Source organism: Natator depressus, chromosome 8 (genome assembly GCF_965152275.1).
Source record: "Natator depressus isolate rNatDep1 chromosome 8, rNatDep2.hap1, whole genome shotgun sequence".
In the NCBI taxonomy this organism is placed as follows: Eukaryota; Metazoa; Chordata; order Testudines; family Cheloniidae; genus Natator; species Natator depressus.
In genome coordinates this window covers 98,885,535-98,910,711 of record NC_134241.1, presented here as the reverse complement: position 1 = coordinate 98,910,711, position 25,177 = coordinate 98,885,535, and the positions used below count along the sequence as shown (strand labels likewise).

The following is a 25,177-nucleotide window of genomic DNA, read 5'->3' as shown; positions in this document are numbered from 1 at the left end:
GAACACTGCATATAGACATAGGAAACAGATGAAGTAAGAGGGAAACCATGCTGTCATCAACCAACTTGAAACCTGGTTGCAGCTAGCACAGTCCTGAATGCAATGTTGATAGGGCCTGAAAGATCAACCTTCAATATGGCAGAGCTAGTCAAAATATAATTCCCATTTTCTCCTGAAATTAGATTTTGATATATGTGACATACAGAACATCCGTAATCCACGTCTTACTGCATAATATTCCACAGCATGGGTGCACACATATACAGGGTTAGATGGAGCATAATAAACCCACCACAAAAACTGTTGTCAAAGTAACCTGAATGGCCACATGTTCCAAATTATCTTCGACCTAGTTTGCAATGTCCGCACCCAAATTCTGCACATTATCACTTGTGCATGCAAAGAAGATCTTTTCCGAATAAAAAATTGATCTGAATACACAAATAGGTTAATGAGTGTAAATTCTGCCATTTGCACATGTCGGTGAAGTTGTGCACAGATTACACATACACCATTGGCAGCACACACACACACACACACACATACACACACACAATCTGTTTTGACCATTTGTCCTGATGGGTTAGATGGAGACCCACAAAAACAGAGGAATTCAGAGGTAAAGATAAATTGCTGCCCTTAATGCTCTTTGTTATGCTTTGGCATTACAGGGAATTATCAAAGATATGCCGGTTTATTCCCTCGCATGTTTCTTTTGGAAAGGAAGTTTTATTTTGCAATGTCTCCTGTCGGGTGATAATCCCTATATAGGATGCTTGTGGTTTGCTTGCTCAGTGGTTGAGCAATAAATGTTTTACCTACTTGGTAAACCAGGATTATGCATTCAAATTGTCCTGTGATCTTTACACATCATCACCAGCAATGGTCAAGTGTAATCATTGGTCAACTAGAACATCTCTGAGGTGATCCATTAATGCTGTCCACAAATGAACTCTGTGAAAAGAATACTCAGATTTCTTAAACTGGGTTCACCTCTCTGAACCTGCTGCTCATAGCCCCAGAATGCTTGGCGTAGTGAAAAAAAAGAAAGATAGTTGTTAGAGGACAAAAAAAGAAAAAAAGAATGACACAGTTGTCATCAAGGAAGACGAGAGCTGCCACTGGGAGGTGGCTGAACCCCAGAGTGTGCCAAATCCATCTCGGTGAAGAGTTTTACACCATCATCAGTGACTCCCTCCCTCTCTAGATCTTTCTACCAAAGTCTGGGGAAGTTGGACAGGGAACATAGAAATGCACCATCTTAGAAATCTTTCCCAAGGAAGATTGTAAATCATGGCATTACAAATTGTTACTCTTTTTCTATCCTCCCAGCAGTGTATCCTAAGAGCCGGGCAACTGGCAGCTATCTTTCACCTTATGGATTGAACCATTACTTCCATGGTGGGCCCAGCAGCCGCTGCTCTGACCCTGCCAGTCTCGCAGTCGGTAGCCCATCAAGCAGCTATCTTACTAGCAAAAGTGTTGTCTCCGTACTTTTCCGAAAGCAACGAGGAAGCTTCATACTTCTAAGCCAACTTAACTCTCTCCTCAAGCCAGCTCCATTAACTCTCTTAATCGACTGGAAAGCATATGTTTTAGTGTTTCCCATGATAGTCCATCGACTCTGCGCAGAAAGGGTCTGGAGATATGGAAACCATGGAATCCAGGAGGCAGACCTTTTGCTTTATTTCTTTTATAGCAAAATGTAGCCAGCCTCTGAAACATAGATGAGATTGCTTAAAATGAAGGGAGATAGCAGCAGAAGTGGGAGGCTGATTTGAAGGAGGTGGCAAGTAAAAGGGAAGGATGCTGGAAGTAGAGATGTGATAAACTATTAACAGACCTCCAACTACTCACAGACTCATGTGCACAACTCACCCTACAGTCTCAGGACATTTCTGATGCAGAGAGGGAGATGTATTTAATTTCTTAGAATAACTAACCATTCCTGAAGTGCAGGAGATTTGAAAGGTCAGGCGCAATTTGAATAAGCATGCCATAGTTTGGAGCTTTTCCAAACTACTTTTGGTCCGCAGAACCAGGCTCGAACACCTATAAGAATGGACCTTGCCCCACAAGATTCTGGTTCTTCCTGACAACAGCTGGGAAGATAGCATGTCTCACAATATTCCTGGAAGCAGGAAATGCCAAGATGGACAGCAACAAGATAATGAAGGAACATTGTCTGACCTATTTCAAGCCTTGCAGTTCACAGTCAGAGAGGGTTCATGGGAAGGTTCTGATTTGATCTGACCCTGTTTGTCCAGCCCTAAGAATGAGACCGACATAGGCCTGAATCCAAACCGCAGAACCAAAGATCCTCAAACTGTAACAAGCTTTATCAGGTTCTACTGAGATGCCTCATTTTTCTTTCTTCCTACTATTCAATATGAAGGACCCAGCAGTACAGCACTGCAATCACATTGCAGGGCCGACATAAACACAACCCACACTGAGCCACTCTCTCCGGATTTAAAGTGTGATTCTACTCAGAAAGAAAGATGGTTAAAAAAGCACTTTGTTACTGCACACACCGATATGCTCCCTAAGGGGGTCCATTATCCCCTTTATATGCCAGCACAACTCCTATTAGCATTAATGGAAGATACACACATGCGTCAAGGGGATATCAGAACCTTTCCCCTCTTAAGTGCCTTCTGAGTCATGCCTGCTTAAGTTTGCTGACAAAAACAGATTGTTTTGTCTGGTCAGAAGCCCAGGGCTGCAAAGGAGGGAGCTGTTATGCGCTCCTGTCTCATGCATCATCAACAAACTGCCAAGTTACGTTTTGACTCCAGAATCTCTGTGGCTGAAGGAACTAATGTTGTCCTTCATGGAAGTGAATGCAACTGGAAGCCAAAATAAAGCACATTTGCAAATAGAGGGTGGATTCATAGATTGATCAATTCTAAGGCTAGAAGGGATCATTATGATCATCTAGCCTGACCTTCTGTATAGGACAGGCCACAGAACTTCCCCCAAAGTAATTCCTGGAGCAGATCTTTTAGAAAATCACCCAATCTTGATTTAAATATTGGCAGTGATGGAGACTCCACCACGACCCTTGGTAAGTTGTATTCAATATACAGTATGGAAGCACGCTGGGCATAGCATACAATGCAGGAGACAGCTGGTGGTTGAGCATGGGCAGCACTAAGCCTACTAGTACATGTCTGCAGGGTGGCATCCACTGTTTCTAATTCTTTCAGATTCTCCAGAATTCCATCAAGCAACAGTCTCTGTTTTGTAAGCTGCTGTAACAGGGTCTGACCTCCTCCACCACTGGACTCTGCCAGTGCCTCTATTTCCACACTCCTAGGGTTTTCCAAAACCATCCCAGCCACCCATGCAAGTGTAACACTCACCCCTTCCAGGACCTAGTTCAACACAGCTCAACAAAACAAAACAGGCCTGCAGCAACCTCAAGCTGGGTCTTTCCTTGTTCGATCAAGGGCAGCCTCACGAGTCTCAGCAGTCCACTGTAGCCTGTTGATGCAGAGCCAAGGGGGACTCCCTCCACACTTGTTGGAAGTCCCAGCCTGGCCACCTAAACCAATGCAAGTGTCAATTCCCTTCCTCACCCCCTGCATTATCTGTTACAGATTCCTGTCTTCTAGTGAAACTCTTTCTCAAGGCCTCCTAATTCCCTCTTTTATTCCTGTCCCTCATTGCAGTGGGAAGCCCCTTCTCCGGTCATGCCTGACGCTGTAGAATCTTCCTTACAGGTCTCTCATCTGTCAGTCTCTCTTCCAACTGATCAGGTTCCTTTTCGTGAGAAGCACCATCCCTGGCTACCATTACGTTCTGCCTGGTCACCTGACTCATCCACTGGCTGACACCAAACCCATCACCGGGCAGGCAGAAAAGTCAGCACTGTCGGAGCCTCCCGTAAAGGCCGAGCCCACCCTATGACAGGTGTTGATTACGTACATATGTTCTATAAACGCCTCCCAGCCAGAGTCAGGAAAAGAAGAGCTGCTCTATGTAGAGACGACCTCTGCTTCACAACACGCACCCTGCCGCTGAAAAAGCCAGAGTTGGCATTTTGTAGTATTCTTTTGAGCTGATAATCAATACTGTTTAGTATAGTGCAGCTCTGGGGACCTCACTTCTCCTGCTCGTCCATGAAAAATGAGACACCGCCTCAAAAGATGCACAAGAATGCCCTGTAGCAATTGCCTGAGGTGCTACAGGTTACAGCCACGTTATGAATATTGGCGCGGGGAGGGAGGGCATCCTGGCAGGGCATTGACACAAATGACACACGTTTCGGACACTGCCACAGAGACAGACAGACAAGAAGGCACAACTACCAGAGAAGCAGCAACCTACATGGCGTAACCTGTTGGGAAACTGATAAACCCATCATTAAATGGCAAGCCCACAATTAATTCCAAGGCGTGGATGGCAAGATCACAAACTGCTCTTAGGCAGGGTCCCTGCCCCTGGAAAGCCCAGCTGGAAGACAATGACTCTGAATCTCAAGATCCTTCTGGGTTCCCCCCTGCTCCAGGGAGGGAGTAAACTATGCTGGGTCAGTACCTGATGCAGGGGTATGCTCCCCAAGGCATGCAGAAGTATTAGCTCCCTGGAGCTTACTTCCTCTCCCATGGTGCAGGTGAGGCTGCAGGTAGCCAGTTCCTTATTATTAATTCTATGTACTGTGGTAGTGTCTAGGAGTCGGTTACACAAGGTGCTGTCCATCCACACCTAACAGCCCTGTGATGCTGCACTTGCCAGGCCACAATCCGGCCCCAGATGGTTGATTAAAGTAACAGTGAAGGTCTGTGTATACGTTACTTTACCAGACTAAGTGCTAACAATTTTAGAGTAACAGGAAAGATGTTTCACCCTCAAATATACAGGATTTCTTCCCCTGGGGTTTTAAAAATGATGCATTTACAAGCAAAATGATAAGAAAGTAGCAGAAAGAAAAATAAACAACAACTGCGTAGCTTGTGGGTGTTTATTTCCCCCTTTCGTCTTAGTGGAACAGATTAATTCGAAGATAAGCCTCTGGGTAACATGGGGCTGGACTGATTCACTATCATGTGACAGATCAGTTTCATTTGGCCAAGCATCTCCAGAGGGCAGCATTCTTGGGAGACAGAGACATACACGCTGAGAAACATACAGTTTACAGACTGTTGCCCGTGTCACCACAAACACATCCCCACTTCCCCCTCAAAGTATAGAGCAGCATGTCCAAGGAGCAGTGAACAAAAATGTATCCCAAAGGGGAAACAAATACATAATGGATATATTTGTCTTCCTGGAAATGCCACTGGTATAAGACAACAAACAAGGCAGCAGAATCATTTCTATTGCGTTCTGGTTTTGAGAGATTTCTGGGGAGATCTGTTGGTCTTGCATGATGTTGACAAAGCCTGCCTGAACGCAGCAGTCATTGGTATTCCAGTGACAAGGGAGTTTTGTCTAAATGACCGAAAGATATGTAGAAGGGATGTATCCCTGCTCTGGTCAACCACACACACCTGTTCCCTTCCCCTGATCCCATTTGCAGTGCTAACGGCCCCTGCCCAAGTCCAAACCAACTATCCTTCTGATCTTTCGCTTGGTCCACCACTTGTCACCTGGGATTAGCCCCTGCATTGATTCATAGTGCTTTCCTCAGTGGTGCCCCAGAATGCAGAGTGATTTCAGAGATTAGTGCTATTGATCACAAGATTACAGAACAGGGCATCCAGCATGCGACGGCATTGACAGACTGGAGCAGCTGTTGCTAGCACATGGGAGAAGGCTTGTTGAAAGGTGCAGATCAAGGAAGGCTGTAAGGAAGGATAGAGGGATGGATGTGGGGGAGGAGAGAAAGAAAGGAGAAAAGAGTTTTATCATCAACATCAGGAAGCAGCTGAGGGATGAGAAGCTCAGATGGAGTGGGTGAATGAAGATATGAGGAATGGTGAAGAAAACAGGAAATGCAGGAGCTAAAATTCAGCTCAATAATTTAGGTGTGCCACCAGCTTCTCAGTAGCCATTGGGTGGAGCTCAGGATGTGGTAGCTGCCTGGGCACTCCCTGGCATGGCTTCAAGACCCAGGACAACCCAGTTGCAGCCCTTCTTTTCTTAGAAATCCGCTTCCCGGAGAAGAGCACAGCAAGGGAATGGGATCTCCAGCAGCGAATGGATAGTACACTGACATCACTATTTGCCTAACTTCCGGCATCCAAATTTAAAAATGGTGGCCTCAACCTCTCTGTCCCGCAGTTGCCTCACCTGTACGATGGGGACAAGGGCTTTGAGATAAAAGGCACTGCATTAGTTCAGAGTATTGCTAAGCAGTCCCAAAGAGCAGACAGATCAGCTTTAAGACTGGCTGGACTGATTCTTAATTGTTTATGTGCTAAATATAAATGTCACACAGAGCTCAGCCTCTGAGGAAGACTGTATGGTCTAGTGGCTCGGGCACTGGACCTAGAACACAGGAGAGATGGGTTCTGTCCTCTGATCTGCTGTGTGACCTTGAGCAAGTCACTTCACTGCTGTCTCCTTTCCCACTCTCTATATTTTCTATTTAGATTGTAAAGACTCCTTGGCAGGGCCAGTCCTTCACTGTATTTGTACAGTACTGGGCAGAAGAGGGCTTCTAGCTGCTACCATAAAAAATAATGAGAAATAGGAGTAATAATGTGGTCATTCTGCTCTGAGGAACAAGGTGAGCGAAGGAGGGGAGAGACTGCGAAGAAATAGAAAGGATTTGGGGTGTCATCTATTCACTGTGTTGCTACCTGAACACTGATCTTTGACCAAAATCTTTTTTCGTTTAACGGCCAGAAAAGCAATCCATGGGAGACAATAAAACCATTATAGAGTGGCTCTCGTTGTTACTTTTAACTGAAACAGAGACAACAGATGGTCTCCTTTAATACTGTCACAAAGGTCAAAATTAGCCATCCCTGAGGCTAACATGTTCTTGAAATGCTCAAGTGCTTGTATCTGGGCCATTATGACTAATCCATTCTCCAGAATGAGAAATGTCAAACTAAGAACACCACTCCAAAGAGCGCAACAATTCCTATCTATGCATAATGCGTTCAGAGATGGTGTCAACAGCTGCTCATAAAACCTGATTAGTCAGTCTGTCAGCTCTTCCTATGATAACTTTAGAGCATAATATATTTACTCTGTTGCTTAAAAATATCTTTCTAGATGCTTGAAAATATAAAAGCTTTTCCTACCAATTCTGACCTTTTTTCCTCTACGGCAGCCCAAGTAAATGTGTCTTTTACATATTTGTCACAGAGCAAAACTTCATAGCTTTTCTTTGTGTGCCTGTTTCCTTATTTATGCAGCGGCATCCAGGTGAATGCCGATGGAGGAAGTGGGATCTGCAGCCAGCAGTTGCTGCACAGCCACTAAGGGGAGTACGAGATCGTGTGGATTTGGTGAGACCCACCGAAACAGGGGCTGGCTTTTCATTTTCTCCTGGCAGAGGCTCTTCTTGGAAGTTGTTACGAATATGGAAGATATTCCCACATTTCATGACAGCCATAGTTGGGACTTAAAATACCTACGGATACCTTTAAAACTGCATTAGTTTCCAAAGAATGTTTAGTACTTTACGCATTATTTATTGTGCAGACTAATTAATCCTCAGAACTTCAGTGAGGCATGTATTATTTTTTTTAATCTCCCACTTAGCAGATAGGGCAGAGAAGTTAGGGGACTTGCCTGACATCATGCAAGTGAGTCAGTAGCAGAGCCAAACACAACCCTCTCATCCCCTGCTCTAATCTCTACACCACTCTCCCTCATATGCTGTCATTTAAATAAAAAGGCCTAATGGCAATGATAGGTGAAGAAAGCAGCCGTGCATGAAATGTGCCCTACAGTATATTAATGGGAGATTGCCAGACAAACCAAACAAGGCCTCTGATCGCATCATTTTAGGCTTGTTGTCTCTGCTTGTTTGCATCTCGCTGTGTGCTTGCTGCCAGATTCCCAGCTGGAAGGGAAGGATTTGCTTTCCCTAGCCCGCTCTGGGTTCAGCTGCAATCATGCAGAGCATTGAAAGGAATTCCATTGAATCGGGATTCATTCTGAACGCATAAAGCCCAGACAAATGACTGCTTTTCCAAAGTGAATCCCATTTCACAGCAACTAGGTTATTAGTGTGGAACCCCATACGAGTAGCCTGCATTCAAAAGCCCTCTGCATTATTAATAGAAGATGAGCTTTTGACATCAAAGGAGATCCATTATATATGCTAAATGGTGGCAAAAATTGTACCCCCACTTCAAATCTTTTCAGTTCTTTGTCCCTGGCAAATCAATCAAGGTTGACAGACGCTTTAAGGAGAGTAATCGTTGCAATGATCTTGTCAATGGATAACATAATGGAACATTGTCTCTGTGCTGGGTGAAGACATGGAGCTAGTCAATTATGGACAACACTTCACGCAGCCGCCTGCTTTCGCTTGAAGTGCTGCTGTTGAAGTATTCGAATCCCAACCATGTCTGCAGTGGGATACAATGTAAAATGAGACCTCCTGAAGCTCTGGAGGATTAATTAGCAACAACACTGGCCTATTCCCACACTTTCAAACATTGGCCTGATAACGCTAACGATGCACTTCCCCCGCCTCTTAGAGCATTCAATGGACTGTATTTACATACACGATTTTTAATCTCCAACACGTTCCCCTCGCCCCTCCAAACACACAAAACTCTCAAACCAAGGAGCCTTTTTATATCTTCTAGGCAGCTATTCTAGCAGCAGAGTCAAAGATATTTCCAACCGTTCGCACGACTCCTACGCACGCAGCTGAAAGTGCTACAGCTTGGAGACTATTTCATTTGGAAAACAGTGGCAACTTCCAGTGCCTCCCTTAAATACACACCGGTGCATCCCCTCGTTGTTTTCAAATCCCCAAGCATCCCCATTCATATCTGGACACATGCATATCAAATATACATTCTGCTCTGAAGGCAGATATTAATGCTGTGGATTGATGACAGGGTATATCTTCCAAATGAAACAGGAGATCAGTGGGCTGAAAAGCCCTCCTCTGAAGTTGAACAGCAGCATAGCTATTGTTTGGGGGCCTGCCACTGACCCAGTTCATTGTGCTCCCTTGTATGACACATTGGCTCACACTGCAAACAAATCCTACGCTGTATTAAGTGACATAGCAACTACATAGGTTGGGGGTGCTGACACTACATAATACATTGCGTGCCAGCAGCACCAGAATGAACTGCTGCAGGCTGGAAGCCAACGCTCGCTTTAATCTTCCAGCTACCACCAAACACAAACCTATGAGTCAGGGGGGGAGGCAGTGTTTTTTATTTAATTGTTGGCAATTTCCTACATTTCCTACATCCCTATTTCCTACTTCCCTTTTTAAGGGAGAGTTTGAACCAATAGGGAAACCTCATTTCCCTTGTTAATAGGAAGAACATACATTAAGTCTCCAATTTTCTATCCATCACTGTAGCATCTGAGCACCTTGCAGTCTTTAATATATTTATCCACATAACACCCCGCGAGGTAGGGCAGTCCTATTCCCTCCATTGTACAAGTAGGAAACCGAGGTACAAAGAAACAAAGTGACTTGCCCGAGGTCTCACAGGAAGCCTGTGGCAGAACCAGGGCTTGAACCCAGGTCTCCCAAGCTCTACATTATTGCCCTAAATTCTAAGCCATCCTTCTTCTCTCTCAAAGGAGCCTTCAGGAGTTAGGCACCCAACTCAAGGAATTGGGTGCCTAACTCCCTTAGCCTCCTTGGAAAATCCCAGCCTACTTTATTAAGCACACTTAAGTCTAACATGTATTTGAAGGGGTAAACTGTGACTGTGGAACAGAGAGGTGAAGCAACTTGCCCCAGAACTTCTACAGAGTCCTTGACAGCACCACGAATAGATGCCAACAATGCTGATGCCCAGTCCCCTGTTCTCAGTGCTTCCCACCAAATTTAGTCAACACACACCTGGCACACCAGAGTGCTTTCGGGAAGAGAAGAACTGGCCGAGACTTTCTGCCATTCCTTGCACCTAATCTCAGCCCCTTTCCCTTCTTATCTAGCATTGGACTCTGATGTTCCGTGCTCTGGGACTTCTCCTTGAGGGACATCCCGGAATGCACAGCGTGCCCAGGAAAGCCCCAAACTACAGCATGATCTGGAAGGCCCTGAGTGTGTCACATTAGAACAACGCCAGGGAAGCAGCTGAGAGGTGACGGTTAAAGGCTGGCAGCAGCGGTGCCTGGAATGGGCAGCTGGACAGCACTACCAGGCCAGCTGCTGTTGCTGATAAATCTGCAGCGAGCGCGAAGGATGCCTGCTCACCAGAGAGCAATCAGGGGGAAAGTGTGGGGGGAAGAAGGCCATAGGGCCCTGAGGATCCCTCCCTATTAATGAGGGAGCGGCGAGGAGCTGAACCAGTCAGGCAGCAGTGTAAACACACTGAACCCAAATTCTTGAGGCACAGCAGGATCCCTTTTGAAGCTTTCTCCTGGCAGAGCAGGAGAAGATCACGGAGTCCCACCCCCGATGTGGAGCAAACCTGCTGGACATATATCCTGAGAGGCGGCTGGGCCAAAGACACACTCTCATGTAGGTCTGTGCTGGATGTAGCGATTCCCTTCTGAGAATACCTGCCAGCCCACGAAGGGCTTTCCTAATTCCCATTTAGAGTTCTCCTAAAGGTAGAAGTGCTGCTTGAGAGGGGAGTGGGTGGCAGCGGTAGGAAAGAAGGTCCTGAGACTGGGCCCTCAGAAGAGCCAGCTAAGAATCCAAACATTTCTATGCTGATTCTCCTGAGTTCGAGGTTCACCCATCACTAGTCTAAACAGAGAACCTAGAAATTTGGGAAGGATTAACAAGCTTGTCTCCCTAGTCCTTCTGCTGGTATACACCTTGGCATAACTCCATCTCTAGTTCTCTCATCAGCTCTGTATTGCAAAGCAATTACAGACAAGTCTCTATTACATGAGACCATGAGAAGCAATTTCTGCATTGCTCCTTGATGAGAAAACTTTGGGCTGACATTACTGCCATCAGGAAAATGGACTTGTTTCTGATCACCTTGGTTCCAGTTCTCAGACTTGGCTGCTCTTGTGTCTGATGTTGTTAATCTGTTGTTGTCCTGAAGCCAAAAGGTGGGGAGCTCCCCCTTTTCTCTCTACCCTTTTGACCCCCAATCTCTCACTTTGGTTAACTGAGATGGCATTATGGAGATGGGGAGGATGTGAGTGCCACACACCAGCTGTCGTGTCATTCACAAGGAACCCGCACTGATACCATAGAGCTAGAAACATACTGTGTGGAGGGATGAGGGAAGGAGAAAACAGAGATTGAGGAAATACAATTGTGGTCAATGAAAGGAGTGAGAATATGACAAACTAAAACAGATTTCTGCTGGGAACCAAAGCCTCCATCCTCTAGAATCCTCCCCTCGGTCTAGCTAAAAATGCGATTGACATCTTACAGAGCTGCTCAAAACATCTCTGACTAAATGGTTTTCCACTGAAAAAAGCTGATGCCATGAAATCAAATTGTGTGTGTGGAAATGTATCAATATTATCAACATTTCCAACAGGAAATTATCAAAGCATTTCATTTTGACTTTATCATTGTTTACTTTTATGAATATAATATAATAGTTGAAACTTTTTTAAGATAACATCATATAAAAGTCAAAATTATAAAGCCAGACACTCTGGCTACGTTCTGCAAACCCAAGAAAGCTGTGAAGCTCAAAAGCTTGTTCCCTTCCACCATAGAAGTTGGTCCGGTAAAAGATATTACCTCACTCACCTTGTCAAAGTCAAAATGCAACAGTTAGACTTTATCAAAATGCAATGTTTCAAAGAGCTTGGAACAAAATATTTTAGAATATTTCATTTTGTGAATAATTCCAAGATTTTGACTTTTTTGACCCAATTTGGGACAAAACCAAATTTTGAAATCTTGGATTTCCTGAGGGACTGAAATTCCATTTTTCAGCCTTCTCTAACGTCTTATAACCTTACAAGTAGGATGACTTAGGCTGTTAATATTTTTTGTGTGTACAGCTGTAAGATGTATAACCACAACGTACACCTTGGAGAGAAGGGGTTGTGATCTCCACTGGTAATTACTGATGGTAAAAATGGTGACAAACATATTATCATTAAAATTTGAAAATATGTCATGCTTCACATTAAAAACAAAATTCATAGACTTTCACGAAGCCTCACATTTATCTTTCTTTTTAAAAAGGAAAATAAAAATAAATTAAGAGAAACGTTGCTTACAAAGGAGAAATCTTCAGCATTCTGACAGAGTAGCTTAGGGAAAATAGCCTGTCTCTGAAATCTTTCTTCCTCTTCAAAGATGTTCCCATACATGAAACCATTCATCATGGTGGAGTGGGCATGGATGTCAATATAGAACTCCAGGCTAATTTTCTATTGAGGAGACAGACAAACAAACAAACAAACAAACATGAGATAGATCACAATAACATTCTAAAGGACAAGCCTGTGTTAACAGTAAGGCTGCCATCCTTAAAACCATATAGCAGTGGTAGGGTCTGCATAATCAGAGAGCTGTGCTGGCCATATTGCTTTGGTTTATGCAAACATATCCGTGCCTCTTTGGCTCTGCAAAAGTGGGGTTGAAATCTTGCAAACAAACGTGCTCCTGTGGGATTGTCAGTATATCCTGATCCCTGTGGGGGTGCAAATATCCGAGTCTACTAACTCTCTGAACACTAAGGATGACCCAATGCAGAAAAAAGGCAGAGTGCCCTCAGTTCTGACTTTTCTTTTCTCTGCTGTTTGTAGCCCCCCTGTGCTTCTCTTCTTCAATGTACCCCCTACATGGCTAGCAAGCTTCACTTTCCCTGCCCAACTTGATTCCCGTGTTCCAGGTGTCAGCCTGACCATCTAATGGCAATGCAGTCCACTGCCATGCAAGGACCTTAGTTGGAGGTCAAAGTCTGCAGGCTCCATTGGGAGCCCTCAGAAGCACCATGCTCAGACCCTTAGGGAGGGGTTGCTTTGGGTCACTCTCACATGACACATCCTGATTTGTTTTTCTACTCTTAAATTCTCCGATTTCCAGGCACCGAGCGTGACATAAAATGCTGTTGTCATCATGAATAGGTCAGAATATGAACAAGAGGCTGCTCGGCAGCTCTCCAACACCACTTTTTTCAAGCCATTACCCTCTGATCCCACTGAGAGTTACCAAAAGAAACTACAGCATTTGCTCAAGAAACTCCCTGAAAAAGCACAAGATCAAATCCGCACAGACACACCCCTGGAACCCCGACCTGGGATATTTTATCTACTACCCAAGATCCATAAACCTGGAAATTCTGGGCGCCCCATCATCTCAGGCATTGGCACCCTGACAGCACGATTGTCTGGCAATGTAGACTCCCTCCTCAGGCCCTACGCTACCAGCACTCCCAGCTACCTTCGAGACACTACTGACTTCCTGAGGAAACTACAATCCATCGGTGATCTTCCTGATAACACCATCCTGGCCACTATGGATGTAGAAGCCCTCTACACCAACATTCCACACAAAGATGGACTACAAGCCGTCAAGAACACTATCCCCGATAATGTCACGGCTAACCTGGTGGCTGAAATTTGTGACTTTGTCCTTACCCATAACTATTTTACATTTGGGGACAATGTAGACCTTCAAATCAGCGGCACTGCTATGGGTACCCGCATGGCCCCACAGTATGCCAACATTTTTATGGCTGACTTAGAACAACGCTTCCTCAGCTCTCGTCCCCTAACGCCCCTACTCTACTTGCGCTATATTGATGACATCTTCATCATCTGGACCCATGGAAAAGAAGCTCTTGAGGAATTCCACCATGATTTCAACAATTTCCATCCCACCATCAACCTCAGCCTGGTCCAGTCCACACAAGAGATCCACTTCCTGGACACTACAGTGCTAATAAACGATGGTCACATAAACACCACCCTATACCGGAAACCTACTGACTGCTATTCCTACCTACATGCCTCCAGCTTTCACCCTGACCACATCACACGATCCATTGTCTACAGCCAAGCTCTGCGATACAACCGCATTTGCTCCAACCCCTCAGACAGAGACAAACACCTACAAGATCTCTATCAAGCATTCTTACAACTACAATACCCACCTGCGGAAGTGAAGAACAGACTGATAGAGCCAGAAGAGTTCCCAGAAGTCACCTACTACAGGACAGGCCTAACAAAGAAAATAACAGAACGCCACTAGCCGTCACCTTCAACCCCCAACTAAAACCCCTCCAACGCATTATCAAGGATCTACGACCTATCCTGAAGGATGACCCAACACTCTCACAAATCTTGGGAGACAGGCCAGTCCTTGCCTACAGACAGTCCCCCAACCTGGAGCGAATACTCACCAGCAACCACATACCACACAACAGAACCACTAACCCAGGAACCTATCCTTGCAACAAAGCCCGTTGCCAACTGTGCCCACATATCTATTCAGGGGACACCATCACAGGGCCTAATAACATCAGCCACACTATCAGAGGCTCGTTCACCTGCACATCTACCAATGTGATATATGCCATGATGTGCCAGCAATGCCCCTCTGCCATGTACATTGGTCAAACTGGACAGTCTCTACGTAAAAGAATAAACGGACACAAATCAGATGTCAAGAATTATAACATTCATAAACCAGTCGGAGAACACTTCAATCTCTCTGGTCACGCGATTACAGACATGAAAGTTGTGATATTACAACAGAAAATCTTCAAATCCAGAGTCCAGCGAGAAACTGCTGAATTGGAATTAATTTGCAAATTGGATACAATTAACTTAGGCTTGAATAGAGACTGGGAGAGGCTAAGTCATTATGCAAGGTAACCTATTTCCCCTTGTTTTCCTAACCTCCCCCCCCTTCCTCAGACATTCTTGTTAAACCCTGGATTTGTGCTGGAAATGGCCCACCTTGATTATCATACACATTGTAAGGAGAGTGATCACTTTACATAAGCTATTACCAGCAGGAGAGTGGGGTGGGGGGAGAGAAAACCTTTTGTAGTGATAAACACCCAATTTTTCATGATTTGTGTGTATAAAAACATCTTCTGTATTTTCCACAGTATGCATCCGATGAAGTGAGCTGTAGCTCACGAAAGCTTATGCTCAAATAAATGGGTTAGTCTCCAAGGTGCCACAAGTCCTCCTTTTCTTTTTGCGAATACAGACTAACACGGCTGTTACTCTAGAACAGACTAGAACTTCACACACAGCTGCATCCAACCCTCCTGAGCCAGAGGAAGAGATCTGCAATACAGGGACTTGGATGGTGAGAAGAATGGATCATTACTAGAAGACTCCCTGCCTATAAAATGGACCATAATAAAGTCTCACAAGCAGCTAAAGTCTCACATTTAAGACCAAAATGTTTATAATACCCAATAATTTAGTTACAATCAATATCTAGGACCAAAATAATGACCTTTCTCTTCAAGTGCATCTCTCATTGACAGAAATGGGACATCAACAGCCATTTATATTGAACACTATTATAATATATAGAGATTTCTGATCCCAACACAGCACTGGAATTGCCCTACAGACATAGGTTACCCTTAATAGTAAACTGCAGATAAAGAAAAAATTGCTGTGAATATATGTTGATAACACTATTATAACAAATCCACCCAGGCCTTCACAGTTTTCACCGTGCTGAAAAAATTGTTAGCACTATAGGAAGTGTAACACTCAGCTAAGTAGTCCCGCCATTATCCAGTACCAGGTGGTGGTACATGAATACACCAGCCAGTATAGTACAATGCATAAATATATGTAGCAAGTTTAGTCAGCATATAATGTATGCTAAGCTTGATAAGAATACATGTTGCTGCTGAGCAGTATCTGGGAGGACACTGCACTACAAGACAGTCCAACGTAATACAAAAGCATTTCACGGGACACTGGTGCAGCTCTCCTAGATGTTCTCTAATGAGGGAAGAACATAATTTGGCATGTGATACTAATATGATTCAGATTTACTTTCCCTTGGCAGTAAACCAATGCACAACCCACAATGACTGTTTAGTTTAATTAAACAGCCAAGAGAGTAATACTGCATCTTCTTAAGCCTCTCCTTTGTTAAGATGCTAGTTTAATGCAATATCAATAGGTGACTATACTACATAGGAAAAGGAATATTTGATTGTATTTGTCTCTAATATAGTAAACTGTTTGCTACTGCCAAAACATTATACTGGGCTGTAGAGGACCAGCATAACAATAAAAAGCACACCAGCAATTCAGAGTTATACTATGGAGAGGAAAGATTAGCAAATATAGTGTGAACTATCAAGCAGAATTTTCCTCTTTCCTCTTTGAAAAATCAGTTTCAAAGCATAAAGAAATTAATAACACTGGAGCATATTACTTTCCATAGGACAATTTCCCCATCAGAAAGAAAATCTGATGCAATCAGATACTTCTCAGCATTTCATAACAAAATACTGTAGCACATTATAATAGTAGATTTGTAATGAGTGAATTGACATCTAAGAGGATTTATGATCTAGATATCTAAGGCTTGGTCTACACTGGGGGGGAGGATCGATCTAACATATGCAACTTCAGCTAGGAGAATAGCGTAGCTGAAGTCGACGTATCTTAGATCGACTTAGAATCACTTACTTCGCATCCTCACGACGTGGGATCGACGGCCGCCGCTCCCCCGTCGACTCCGCTTCTGCCTCTTGCCTTGGTGGAGTTCTGGAGTCGACGGCAAAGCGATCGGGGATCGATCACTACCCGCTGATCCAGTGGGTAGTGTAGACATGGCCATAGGGATTTCTAAGGCCCCTTCTACATTTGTATCTAAGTGCCATACCAATTTAAGATACATAAGAGTCCATAACCTAAATTGTGTCACTTCCCTCCATTTCCCCACCCATGGGTGTGCATTAAAGTAAGATTCAGTTGTAGAGATGGGATTGTATTGTCATTTACATACACAGTTCTTGGAGGAAGGCCATCAAACGTGCCTCATATTTGGCTCTAAACTCAGTCAGCTTTGGGTTCTTCTGATAATGGTCTTATCTATGGCTATAGGACACACCCGTCTACATGCATTTGAATGTTTGACATCCCTGGAAGCAGAGGATTTTTTTTAGTTGGTCTAGCAGGCTGCAATTAGAAGCAATAAGTTAATATAAGCAACATTTGGGCTGCATAACCCAGGCCATTGAATTTCACACAATACTTCCTGCATCAAGCCTATAACTTCTGGTTGACCTAAAGCATACCATTAGAAAAACATCCAACCTTGATGTAAAAGACCTCAAGTGACAAGGACTCTACCACAACCCCAGGTAAATTGTTTCAGTGGTTAATTACCCTTACTGTTAAAAATTAGCACCTTATTTCCTGTCTGAATGTGTCTACTGTCAGTTTCATCCACCGGATTTTGTTATGCCTTTGTTTGCTAGTTTAAAAAACCCTTCACATGAGGAAGGATTTCTGAGGGTAGTTACTTTTCGACCATGATCAAGTCACCTCCTTAACCTTCTATCTGAGAAGTTACATAGCTTCTGAAGTCTCACACTGTAAGATTTATGTAATTTAATCCTGTACTGGACTGGGCAAAGAATTGGAGTATAAACGGGCAAGTGTCTTGAGATAGGCACCAGAGTCTAGGAGGAAGAGTGCTAATATTGCACAATTTAAAAGAAAGTCCAAGAAAAGCACACGTAATATAGTTGACACAGCGGCCTACAAGTCAGTTCTAGGTTTTACCAAGTAAAGACCCCAGTTTCATTGTCACAATAGTAAATTAATCCCTGGTATATCTCTGATGCAGTCAATGGAGTTACAGCAGAAATTAATTTAGCCTCTGTCTCTGGATGCGGTTGAGTTGGTACTCTCAGATCAAGGAAAGGTGAGAGGAGTATAACCTGCTCTAGGAACCCATGAATCCTGAACCCAGAGGAAGTTCTGTAGTCAAGGACCCTTGTAACTAAATGCTGCAATTCAAAAATAATTGTTTTGTAAAAGAGATCCCACCTTTCATTGCCCAGCAGTGGGAAAGTCATAGATTTTTTTAAAAATAAATATGCAGTGTCCCTAAACATTGCAAGTCATAGTGACTCAAGACATTTTTAGCACAAACTAGATATGTCTTCTTTACAGGGATATCTTCACTAATAAAAAGTAATTGTGATGCACAACGGGATACATAACGACTGTCTAATATCACTTGCACCTTAAATAAGATGGTTGAAGGCACTCAGTTTTTGTGACTTACACACACGATGCAATAAGAATACCAAGCTATTATAAGGCTCTTTTATCCATAAATGATTTACAAAAGTGATAAGTAGCATCATCATATTACAGATCTGGACCCTGAGGCACAGAGTGGAAATGACTTTCCCAAGTTTACACAGCAGGCCGGTGATGGAACCAAAAACATAACCCAGCCCTCCTCAGGTCCAGTCTAGTACGCTGTTATTAGAGGGTATTCCTATCTCCTCCCAGTCTCCTGGATAAAATAGAACTCTTCCGAGAAACTAGAATTCTCTTGGGATTCTGAAATTCCTTTTTTTTTTTTTAATGATCAAGCCTGCTGCATTCATGTCACTACCTTCTAAGCAGAGCCATGTGACTAATTAAAAATATTCAAATAATGCATTTGAAAAATATGAGATTCAGCAGATAAATTATCTGATGGTCAAATAATTTAAAAATATTAATCCAATATCTTTTGAAATGTATCATATAAGTTATCTAACAAATACTATTTAACCCGTTCTTCTTCTGATCATATCTCATCTTTGTCCCTCACTCTTCTTCTGAGCATATCAAATCCATCTCCATCCCACACATCCCAGTCCAAATCTGCAGTAGCCCATCCTGTTCAGTGACATGTTACACATTGCTTTAATAATTGCCATTTACAGGAACTACTCCCAGACTGTGATGCATATGAGCAGAATGATATTTTAGTGTTTCACATCTCTTTTCTTCTGGATCATGTTTATTATTATTTTATCAAAGGGAAACATCTTGCACATTCTCCATTGCAGAAGAGATTCACTCACAGCATTGCTAATATAATACAAATGTTCCCAGTAGAAAGATTCTCTTTGTTCACAGGCACGAAGGAGCAGGCCTGGACTTAGAGTGGACAATGGCAGCATAGATAATAGATAATACTTAGTTCTGCCATGAGTGCAGGGGACTGGACTTGATGATGTCTCGAGGGCCCTATCCAGTCCTATGATTCTATAGTTATTGTGCTGTTATACTCTAGTTCTCCACATCATTTCCTATGTTCCAAACTGTGGAGGGCCAGTTTGGAGTTTTGTTTTGCAACTGAATTAAGTTGGTTTCAGAGTAACAGCCGTGTTAGTCTGTATTCGCAAAAAGAAAAGGAGGACTTGTGGCACCTTAGAGACTAACCAATTTATTTGAGCATGAGCTTTCGTGAGCTACAGCTCACTCATGAAGTGAGCTGTAGCTCACGAAAGCTCATGCTCAAATAAATTGGTTAGTCTCTAAGGTGCCACAAGTCCTCCTTTTCTTTTTGTGAATTAAGTTGTGTTCCCTAACTATAATAACCTCTCTATATATCCCAAAGCACTTTAAATATAGGAATTGTTTAGAGATGGGTAAAAAATTTCAGATGAAACTTTTTTTTCTCCAAAAAATGCAGATTCCGATCAACTGAAACATTTTGTGAATTCACGTCAATTTTGCCAAATTGTTTCAATTAAAAAAACCCCAAAACCTAAAAGAGTGAAGCACATCACTTCAACATTTCCTTAATGAAACCTTTTGATTTTTTTATTCAAACCGTCTGTTTAGAAATTTGCTTCAAATTTATTTTTAAAACCATTAAAATAACTCCAGAACTAAACAAAACATTTAGTTTCGGGTTGACCAAAATGTATAATTCAATCCCAAAGCCTTTTCCCCTCCCCCCAACGTTTCAGTTCACCAAAAATTTCCATTTTGGGTCACCCTAAAACAATTTGTTTTAAATTGTTGAATCATCCAGCAAGCTGAAAAATCAGTTATTGCACAGTTCTAATTGTTTCTTCCATTCCCGACACATAGCAACTTCTCAGGTGTAATGCTGACAGAAAAACTATACACTTTTAAGACCGGAAGTGAAGAATATATAATCAGCCTGAAACTTCAGCTAAAATTTGCTTGGAGATTTAGATGTAATTACTTGAATTGGCATTTGGCTAGGACTCTGGAGCTAGCACTAACATTATTGCCAAGAGTGCTAGAAGCTCTTTAGTGGCCACGAATAGTCAGGACCTCTGAAAGATAAATGGAACCCTGGTCTTTTGAAGTCCTTTTTTGGGGGAGAAGATCCCCCCTGTGAGATATTAAAAGGAATCCTAAATGGATTGTACAATTTGTGGGGCATCTGTACAGCACTTAGATCAATGGGGCCCAACCTGGCTGTGGTTTTTAGACGGTGTCCAATATAAATGTTTAATAATAATAGTAGAAGGAAAAGAAGAAAAAAAATTACATGTGGCCCAAGTCCTTACATTTGCTTCAAATGCTATGTAGAAAATAATGAAAGGCCAAACTTTTCTGGCTGCCATCAGCTGCCATTTGAGAGAGTTACAAGTTACATTATACTATATGATATTAAACGCCTCCCTTTCTTCTTTAGAGGTAGAATGCAAAATGATTCAGATGCCTTATAAAAGTCATCTAGCAATTTAATTTCCTCAAGTGTCTTTTCTTGGTGCTGACTATAAGTGGCAGAGATTTTCTCTCTCACTTGCTCTCTCTCTCTCTCTCTCTCTTTTTTTTTTTTAAAGTAAAGCTGTAATTACCGATGAGAAGGGCTGACTCAGCTTAAAGAGCTAGAGAAAACAAAGCAAATTCTCTCTGCATCAAACCAGGAATCCCTTGGAAACAGTTGGAATCACCTCTCCATCCCCAATACTACATTTAGTGTTTCCTTCCTTTAAAAGAATGGGCTTCACCTCTTCTTGCTCCTGACAGCAGGGTAAATGAGTGAGTCTTTGCTCTAGACTTCATTTGAACCCCTGCTAACATGACCCATGCCGTAGACAGATATCCTGGGTCAGCCTAAAGTGTCTCGCAGATATATATATATATGAAATCGAAAGAGGGGGGTGTCGTAGGAAGAGAGTCTGAGACATAAGCCCTCGTATTAGAGGCCTGATATGAGGCAGTACCCACTCACAGAATTTGGCAAGGACAGGGCTGATATTACAGAAATACACATTTTAAGAAGTGCTAGTCACAGAGCACTCATGCAAACGCATCCCGATATCAAGTGGTATCAGAACATCCCGATATTAAGGATGGTACAAAAACATTCCCCAAGAATAATAGGAACATACTGACCCATCCTAAAAGATAAGATCAGGATAACAGTACAGTACGTAATAGAAATGTATTAATTGAACCAACATGTACAAGGTGATGGGTGATAGCTAGTCACGTCAGGGGGCAGTAACTAACTATGTCAAAGGGGCAGTAATAACTGGTTTGGATCGGGATATAAGGATGTATCTTGGAGGGAGTATTTTTGTCTGGCCTAGGGAGAAACGGAAAATCCCACCGTTCACTGAGCTGGTCCATTATTACGGGCATACATACATTAGTGGTCCAGTAGAGTCTGCGGGATACTAGTACCGTGCTTCATTGACAATAAACCTGGCTGGATGCCTTCATCCCTTAACGCATCTTGTGGTCATTGGGCAGTTTGCTAGAGGTCTGCCATGCCAGCTGTCTGCACAGGGCTGGGGCGGCATACAGAGGGAACACACACACACACACACACACACACACACACACACACACACACAGCCAAACATCTGTCAACATCTAACCACAGGAGGGAAAGCCAAAAGAAGCCAGGGATAAAGAATAAAACTGTGTGTCCATTGTCAAGGCACCAAACAGTCAAAGTAACAGAGAGGCTGGAATTTGGTGCATGTTGCTATTAAAAGGACATTGGGAAAATAGATTCTTGCTTTTTTGCATTTTTATTTCATTAGCTGGATGCCTTTGGAAGGTCAGTAATTAAAGGACCAAAAGAAAAATGATATTAGTAGCTAGTGCTGATATGACCAAAGCTGGAGTTTGAACAGCGCAATTATGATTCTTAAGGAAACAGACTTTTTTTAAAAATCAATAAAAGCTATAATAAAAAGGATAAATGTGCAGTGAGCCCAGAACATTGGCCACTAGAGAGGCAAGTGATGCAGGGAAAAGCCAAGCCTGTCCACCAGCTGTCACTTCAATATGGATTTTATTAATTCTCTGGTATAGCAATTCATTTAGAAGAAGTGTCAAAGAGCTTCCTTCTCCCACACAGATCATATGCTGGGAGGGAGGGAGAAAGATACCTCCTGTGATGCATCATACAGGGGTTAAAGCCACAGCTTAACATTAGCAATGGACAAAGTAAAAATAGGTCCCCAGCCAGCTCTGCCACTGGTGTAAATTGTCACAAATCCATTTATTTCAAGCAATGGACAGAGCAATTTCTCTGAAGTCAATGCAGATAAAACAATTTACATTAGCTGCAGCTCTGGCCCTCCAAGTTTCAGAAGAGTTAGAAAAACTCCCATTGGACTAGGTCCTACGCTAAGCACCTCCCTTAGTCTAGAAACCCCACAATACAAAACTCACAAGACCTCCAGAACTTCCATCTGCCTCTGGACTCCAGAGAGAGAATACAGAATACACAGAGAGAATAGCCTATTTTCAGTTATACTGGTACCAGCAGGAGCCAGAATGTTCAGATGCAACACAGAAATTAAACAACAAAAATAAGAAAGTTAGCCACATATTTTCAAACCTCTCGTGAGACGTCTGGGTTCATGGCCCACTATTAGGTGAAGGTTCAGATTGGTTCTAATATTATGCTAGTTACTCCGCCCATCTCCACACCTCCCAGTGTGTGCCATACAAATGACAGGAATATATTTCATTGCATGCCCTTTGGAGGTACAGAAGGTCTAGAGCCGGGGCTTTGTAAGCCACATCGAAGGGCCTTCATTTTCAGTTTTTACTGATCTTTACTGAAAAATTCTCAGGTTTTACAAAAGCTATTATTCAATTTGTATTGATTTTCATTTGAATTTTGCACCATTCAAGTACCAATTATGTTAAGAAAATCCAATACTTTACATTAAGTAGGTTTGCTTATGTTAATAAACAATTAGTCTAGGTGTATACCTGAGGCTATCTGTTAAAGAAAGGCAATTTAGTGAAAGATACACACACACACTCACACACACACACAAAAGTAGGCATACGCGTACGTACTATTAATGTACAGCTCATGAAATAAACCACAACATTAAACTGCTTTCACTTTCAACACTCTTTAGTTTTCTCTAGTTGTTATTTTTTTCTGTCATCCTGTCACCCAATATTAACCCTGATATTTGTCCAGAAAACTGTGAAGTTAATTTTTTGCACTGACTTTCACGAATTTTACAACACTGAAAATGAAGGTGGGGCCTTAGCCACTTCTTATTAGAGACAGAACCTCCCATTTCACTCACATGGACAACCTCCTCCCATTTGCAACCACACGCGCCACCTCTTCCATCTTCTCCTATTCATCATCTCATGAGTCACCGTCCCCCCTTCACAATCATGCAACATTCCACTGGCTAGTCACTGGCTAGCAATTGTTCATTTTTTACTGTTTCTTGGTGGGTCATGTTTCTTCCCCTTCCTCTGGAAACAAGGGGAGAGAGGCAGCTAAGATGCCCACACTTGTTGCCACTGGTACACTGGAGGAGAGGACATTTAGGCTGGTTCCTGCTCTTTGATACCAAGTGCCTTGATAGGTATCTGGGGTCATCTTTTCAATGAGGAGTCTGGACAACCGTAGAAGAAGCTCTCAGCGTCTAAGTGGTGATGACACCAGATGTGACCTGCCAGCTCTTCATGAAACAAATGCAAGAGCTTTTCAGAACACTTGGACCACAGCCTGACAACCATCGTCTGCTGTGGATGGAATACCCCACCAACTTCACTGGTTGCCATGTAAAAGTCGAGACTCACCCTGTTCTTAGTATAAGGAGATACTGCAATGTATCAAGTATCCTTGCTTGGTGAGTGTTGGCGCTGAACGTTGTCCACTGTAATATGGCTGATATTGACATGACTCTAATATAGCCATTAACGCTTCCAAAAGGCTGGGAAAGACCCGACTGTATCACATACTCTTTTAGTTCCGTGGGTTCAGTAAATAAGATGAACGTAGTGCCCATAAAAGTTGTTGTTCATCCACAGAATAGGAACACAATGCCCCAGTGTGCGTGTACCCTGCTCTGAAGTGACCGTCGGTAGCGCTGAGAGAGCAGATGAGGGCTGGTTTTGTGGTTCAAGTGCAGGACTTGGAGTCTGCAATTTTGAAGTTCTAATCCTGACTTTTTCACCTTTTGCCTGTTATTCTCACAGTTCAGCACGAATAATACTCCTCTCCTCCTGAGGCCTGGCTGATGTTTGGAAAGCACTTTGAAGACATGGAGCACTTTAGTGGATTCATGTAAAGTATTAATTCATCTGCCAGGCCAATTCACTCTTTGACCCCTTGGCAGAGGCTCTGCAGAGACTTCCAGTTAGTATCAGCTATGACACTCTGTGCGATTTGGGCAGCTGGCCACAAGCAACTGGACTGGAACCAGCCACTCACACAGGACACACAAGAGCCATCAGATGGTAGTAACATTTGGTCATGACAGGCCTGAACTGGATTTGAAAGGGTGACCTAGAGGTGAAAGACTCCCTCAAGAAGCCTTTTGTATTCAAATGCATATTAAATTAGACATGGGCTGAGGAGACAATTTTAAGACCCAGACCAGGTTTAGACAAGACTTTGAGGTCAAATGCACATACAATTTTTGCATAACTTTAGCCTCAGCTGAATAGGAACCCGGAAATGAACTCCTTCTGATTTTGGGTCTGACCCCAAACCAAAACCATAAAGATAGGTTTGAACAAGGGCATTTGAATCATATCTCACACATAAATTCAGAAGGATTTGGATTCAGAGAACTGGTTTTCACCTACATCATAGAATCGCAGGACTGGGAGAGACTTCAATAGGTCATCTAGTCCAGTCCCCTGCACGGAAGCAGGACTAAGTATAATGTAGACACTCCCTGACAGGCATTTGTCCAACCTGCTC

General features: G+C 43.0%; 1 protein-coding gene across 1 annotated transcript in view; it reads right to left on the bottom strand.

Moving 5' to 3' along the window:
- Positions 1–25,177, bottom strand: part of BEND5 (BEN domain containing 5) — a 1,373,097-nt gene that overhangs the window by 122,912 nt on the left and 1,225,008 nt on the right. The window contains exon 10 of the mRNA XM_074961769.1: positions 12,256–12,408. Coding sequence (XP_074817870.1) covers positions 12,256–12,408 — 153 coding nt within the window. The remainder of the gene's footprint in view (positions 1–12,255; positions 12,409–25,177) is intronic.